Here is a 6,400-nt window from a genome sequence, read left to right on the forward strand (position 1 = left end):
TCCTGTAATAAAAGTATATTTCTAAGTATTATATAGACATTATTATATAGATATTCTACTATACCTCATGAATTCATGTGTTTTAAGTTTTTACTATTTTAGACAAGAACAAACTAAAAAAGAATACATGAGTTTTTACATTTTTATTCTGAATGTAATAAATATAATGAAACTTTCAATGTATAACAAAATAGAAACAATGATGATTTTGTATATAAAACTGCATATTTCATGTGTCTTTCTATTCTGTATTTTTATTTTTGTTTCTGTATTAAAAATGAATTTTCAGTAATTTTAGTTTGCCCTATCTTTCCCAATTTCTCATGCTTCCATCTTTCAATGAAGAAATGAAAAGCAAAGCAAAAGAAAAACAAGGTCAGCAACAACATAACCCTTATAAAAACATATCTAATTATAGCAAACAAAATTAATTCCTATGTTAATTGTCTTAAATATATTCATCCCTATTTTACATCTCAAATCCTTTACGAGCTTCTGAAGAAATGAATAACATTTTCAACATATTATCATTATTTCTGGATTATAGGTAGCCATTGAATTAATAAAAGCCTTCAAGTGATCTTAATTGTGTTTGTGTGTTAAATTTCTAATATGATTACTATATAAATTGTTTTCTAGGTTCAATTAATTCTGTGTCATTAAATGAGTCTTCTAAAGATTTTCTGATTTTTTCTAACATCTTTTATGGTACAAAACATCTCTTTGCATTCATATTTTCTTTCTTTTTTTTAAAATAACTTTTTATTGATAGAACCCATGCCAGGGTAATTTTTTACAGCATTATCCCTTGCATTCACTTCTGTTCTGATTTTTCCCCCTCCCTGCCTCCACCCCCTCCCCCAGATGTTAAGCAGTCCTATATATGTTAAATATGTTGCAGTATATCCTAGATACAATATATGTATGCAGAACTGAACAGTTTTCTTGTTGCACAGGGAGAATTGAATTCAGAAGGTATAAATAACCCAGGCAGAAAAACAAAAATGCAATATTCATTTCCCAGTGTTCTTTCTTTGGGTGTAGCTGCTTCTGTCTATCTTTGATCAATTGAAACTGAATTAGCTCTCTTTATCAAAGAGATCCACTTCCATCAGAATATATCCTCAAATAGTATCATTATTGAGTTATATAATGATCTCCTGGTTCTGCTCATTTCACTTAGCATCAGTTCATGGAAGTCTCGCCAGTCCTCTCTGTATTCATCCCGCTGGTCATTCCTTACAGAATAATAATATTCCATAACGTTCATATACCACAATTTACTCACCCATTCTCCAATTGATGGGTATCCTTTCATTTTCCAGCTTCTAGCCACTACAAACAGGGCTGCCGCAAACATTTTGGCACATACAGGTCCCTTTCCCTTCTTCAGTATCTCTTTGGGGTATAAGCCCAGTAGAAACACTGCTGGATCAAAGGGTATGCACAGTTTGATAACTTTTTGAGCATAGTTCCAAATTGCTCTCCAGAATGGCTGGATGTGTTTACAATTCCACCAACAATGTATCAGTGTCCCTTTTTTCCCACATCCCCTCCAATATTCCACATTATCTTTCCCTGTCACTCTAGCCAATCTGACAGGTGAGTAGTGGTATCTTAGAGTTGTCTTAATTTGCATTTCTCTGATTAATAATGGTTTGGAGCATATTTTCATATGTTTATAAATAGTTTCAATTTCTTCGTCTGAAAATTGTCTGTTCATATCCTTTGACCATTTATCAATTGGAGAATGGTTTGATTTCTTATAAATTAGAGTCAATTCTCTATATATTTTGGAAATGAGGCCTTTATCAGAATCTTTGATTGTAAAAATGTTTTCCCAGTTTATTGTTTCCCTTCTAATCTTGTCTGCATTTGTTTTGTTTGTACAAAAACTTTTCAATTTGATATAATCAAAATTTTCTATTTTGTGGTCAATAGTGATCTCTAGTTCTTCTTTGATCATAAATTCCTCCCTCTTCCACAGGTCTGAGAGGTAAACTATCCTATGCTTTTCTAATTTATTTATAATCTCACCCTTTATGCCCAGGTCATGAACCCATTTTGACCTTATCTTGGTGTACGGTGTTAAGTGTGGGTCAATGCCTAGTTTCTGCAATATTAATTTCCAATTTTCCCAGCAATTTTTGTCAAATAATGCATTCTTATCCCAGAAACTGGGGTCTTTGGGTTTGTCAAACACTATATTATTAAAGTTATTGGCTGTTTTGTCCTTTGAATCTAACCTATTCCAGTGATCAACTAGTCTATTTCTTAGCCAATACCAGATGGTTTTAGTAACTGCTGCTTTATAATATAATTTTAGATCTGGTACAGCTTGGCCATTTTCATTTGATTTTTTTTCATTAATTCCCTTGAAATTCTTGACCTTTTGTTTTTCCTTATGAACTTTGTTATTTTTTCTAGTTCATCAAAGTAGTTTTTTGGGAGTCTGATTGGTATAGCGCTAAATAAATAGATTAATTTAGGTAGTATTGTCATCTTTATTATATTTGCTCACCCAATCCAAGAGCATTTAATATTTTTCCAGTTGGTTTGATCAGACTTTGTGTGGAAAGTGTTTTGTAGTTTTGCTCATAAAGTTTCTGATTTTCCCTTGGCAGATCGATTCCTAAATATTTTATACAATCAGTAGTTACTTTAAATGGAATTTCTTTTTGTAACTCTAACTGTTGGGTTTTGTTAGTGATACATAAGAATGCTGATCACTTATGTGGGTTTATTTTGTATCCTGCAACTTTGCTGAAGGTGTGGATTGTTTCTAATAACTTTTTAGTAGTCTCTGGGGTTCTCTAAGTATACCATCATATCATCAGCAAAGAGTGATAATTTGGTTTCCTCATTGCCTATTCTTATTCGTTTAATCTCTTTCTCAACTCTTATTTCCAAAGCTAGCATTTCTAATATAATATTAAATAGTAATGGTGATAGTGGGCAACCTTGTTTTACTCCTGATCTTATTGGGAATGGTTGCAGTTTGTCCCCATTGCATAGCATTCATATTTTCAACAAATGGACACCCTTCTTTACTACTAGAGACAGTCCTGTTCTTAATAATTTTGAATTGATACATGCTTTTCTTTATGGAGGTACAGCTGCATTTATGTAATTTTTTCTGTACACTTTGCTAATCGTAAAATGTCTCAGTTGTCTGTTGGTCATCAATATCCTTCCCTTTATAAGGCGTGGAAAGGCCCTAATTATGCATAAAATATATAGCACCATGGATAAATAAACACATTTGATAAATCTTCCCTACCAATCTAGACCTAAAGTTGTTCAAAATTGTGAATACATTATAGTTGTGAAAATAAAACATTACTATTACTATTTGTCAAAAGTCACATTTCACAAATAATGAAATATGTCATTTCACAAAAAAGTCCAATTTAAGTTTTCCCTATGCACCTCTGAGGCCTAAATGGTCCCAGGAAGCATGAACAACTGAACAACACACACACACACACACACACACACACACACACACACATGCACACACTTTGCTTATGTGATAAATTAAAGGTAAATATGTGATAGATTGATAAATAGATATAAACATGTAGTTTTTAGTTATAACTCCTCCCATAAGCAATAAGCCACATTCACATGTTACTTCCTTTTTCCTAAGTTTTTAGTTCTGTCATTATAACTTACCTTGTTGTAATACACAACACTTCTAATTCTAGCTAGAGCCATCCTAGGTATGGAAGGTTATTCACTACATGCAAGTACTCACATGCCCAATTATAGTTACTACATAATCTTGGTATACTAGAATACATAAGTAAAGTCCCATGGAGAAAAGATTCTATTGGGTTGAGATGTTTGAGATTTGTATCATGAAGTAATTTAAACCAACATCAAAGTGAATATTGAAATAATTAAGCGTTATGGCAAGAGACAGAGTGGATATAAAAATCATGAGTCATGTAGTAAAATCACTAATTGTCATAAATTGTCATATAATTATCCTAAAGTTAAAGGCTTCTTTTAAACTGAGAAGGATTAAGTATTACATGAAAATTGTAGAATACTGAAAAAAAAATTGACCTCATCAATGACTATCAGATGAGGTAGATCCCAACCCATGTATGCCGACCTATCCTATCCAACTTTTAACTATGTTCTTTCATATGTTTGCCAAAACCATTCAGTCAACAAACAAAGTGATATTATTTTCTCTTCCTCTTGTATGTATAATAATGCAGTATGTTGTTTGTTCACATGTTCCTTTCTCTCTTTATGATTATTCCACTGTTTTTTGTTTTGTTTTTATCCCTTATCAAAATTTTATTTAATGAAATGCTTATTGCTCTTTTTTTTTTTTAAGAAAATTCTCATACATACTAAGGATCTATCTGTTTTACTCTTTTGAAGAGATTGTGAATCTCATTTAGATGATTTCAATATTCTGAGCTTTTCTGTCTGCCTAGTAAAGGAAAACAGAAATATATGATAATGGAACTCATCGTAAGTTCTTTGACTAGATGTTATGCAACCTGATTACTGGAATTGGAACACTGGTATGATAGGAAATAAATAAACATCAAAAATGGTGGTTTATGGATTAAGAAACATCAAGACCAGGGAGTCCTTGTCCAAAATTTTTGAGGCAAATGTAATCATATTGAATGAGATAACAAGAAGAAAGATGGAGATACTTCTAGGTTTCCATGAGGGAGATTTGTGGGGACTTTAAAGTATGAGGAGCAGATAAAATACAATAACATGAACTATGGAAAAAAATGAGCTTCATAAAATCACTTGAAGAACTTTGGAATTCTGAAATCTGAAAATTAAATTTGAAGATGTAAATGAGAAATGACTTGAGAGAAGCTAAAAACTGAAAAGAGCTTGAGGTGATGAACTTAAAGAGTTGATGTTAAGGAAATAGAAATAAACTGAAGGAGACAGCTTTAAGGTTAATTAAAATTACTTGGGAAGAAAATTCTGATAAAAATGAAAAGAAAAATTTAGTAATTAAAGGGGAATACAACAAGGATCCAAGAGAAGAGTAAAAATATTTAAGAACAGAATATTAAGAACAGATTTGGAAAGACAATGGCACATTCCTGAAAGAAGGAAAAGGAAGTTGGCTTGAGGGTAAGTTGCTAATGAAATGTCACCTTTCAAAAAGGAGATAGACAGTCATGGAACAATAGATGGAACTTTTAGAGAGGCATACTGATGTTTGATAAAAGAAAATAAAAGCTGACCAACAATTAAAACAATCCCCAAATGGAATAGGCTTCTTTTGAAGAGTGGAGATTCATCAAAACTAGCTGTTCAAAATAAGATATTGTCAAACATGCTGTAGAGTTATGAGTAGAATTTTTTTTTATTATTATACCAAGTTAGATTTTGTCATTTTAAGTGGTAAGGCATAAACATTTTGTAAAGACAGATAGTTGCACCATTAGGCTAATATTTTGATTAGTAATTTCTTTAATGCAGCAATAACATCTTTGTTTTTTAGGCTGTATATCATGGGGTTAAACATAGGGGTCACAATGGTGTAGAAGAGAGAGAGAACTTTTTCTATCCCTGATTGACTTGACTTGGGTGTGAAATATGTAATAATACCGGATCCATAGAATAAACTCACCACTATGAGATGAGAAGAACAAGTAGAAAAGGCCTTTTGTCTTCCTGTAACCAATGGTAGCTTCAGAATAGTGGTGATAATTTTGAAATAGAATCCAACAATTATGAGAAAGGGAACTAACCCAAATAGCACAGCAACAGCATAGACAGAGAACTCTTGCATGGAGGTATTTCCACAAGCTAACTTTAGCAGTGGAGGAACATCACAGAAAACATGATTGAGTTCATTAAAGCAGAAGGGAAGAGAAATTACCTTATATGTCTGTATTAATTGAATAGGAATCCCAGTCATCCAGGAAACAATCACCAATTGGACACAAACTTTGTGGTTCATAATAAGAGGATAGTACAGAGGCTTACAAATGGCCACATAGCGATCATAGGCCATCACAGCCAGAAGGAAACTTTCAGTGACTCCCAAAATAAGAAATAATGAAAGTTGTATGGCACAGGCTATCAAAGAAATTGCCCTGTTCTGTGTCCAAAGGTGTGTTAGCATTCTGGGGAGAGTTACTGATGTATAACAGATTTCCAGGAAGGAAAAGTTACCCAAGAAAAAGTACATGGGAGTTTGGAGAGTTGGAGCAACTTTGGTAATGACAATGATGAGACCATTTCCTATGAGGATAGTCATATAGATGATTAAAAAAATTCCAAATAGAAACCCTTGGAGATGTGGGAGGTCAGAAAATCCCAGAAGAATAAATTCCACTATGACAGTGAGATTTTCTTCTGTCACTTTTTCTGTGTATTCCATCTGTGAAAACAATAAATT

General features: G+C 32.5%; 1 protein-coding gene across 1 annotated transcript; it reads right to left on the bottom strand.

Annotated features, from left to right (window-relative positions):
• Positions 1–5,437: 5,437 nt before the first annotated feature.
• LOC127540858 (olfactory receptor 10AG1-like) lies at positions 5,438–6,400 on the bottom strand. The gene has a single exon (XM_051965766.1). The coding sequence runs from the start codon at positions 6,380–6,382 to the stop codon at positions 5,438–5,440; it is 945 nt and encodes a 314-aa protein (XP_051821726.1). The 5' UTR covers positions 6,383–6,400.

This window comes from Antechinus flavipes, chromosome 6 (assembly GCF_016432865.1).
Source record: "Antechinus flavipes isolate AdamAnt ecotype Samford, QLD, Australia chromosome 6, AdamAnt_v2, whole genome shotgun sequence".
NCBI classification, from domain to species: Eukaryota; Metazoa; Chordata; class Mammalia; order Dasyuromorphia; family Dasyuridae; genus Antechinus; species Antechinus flavipes.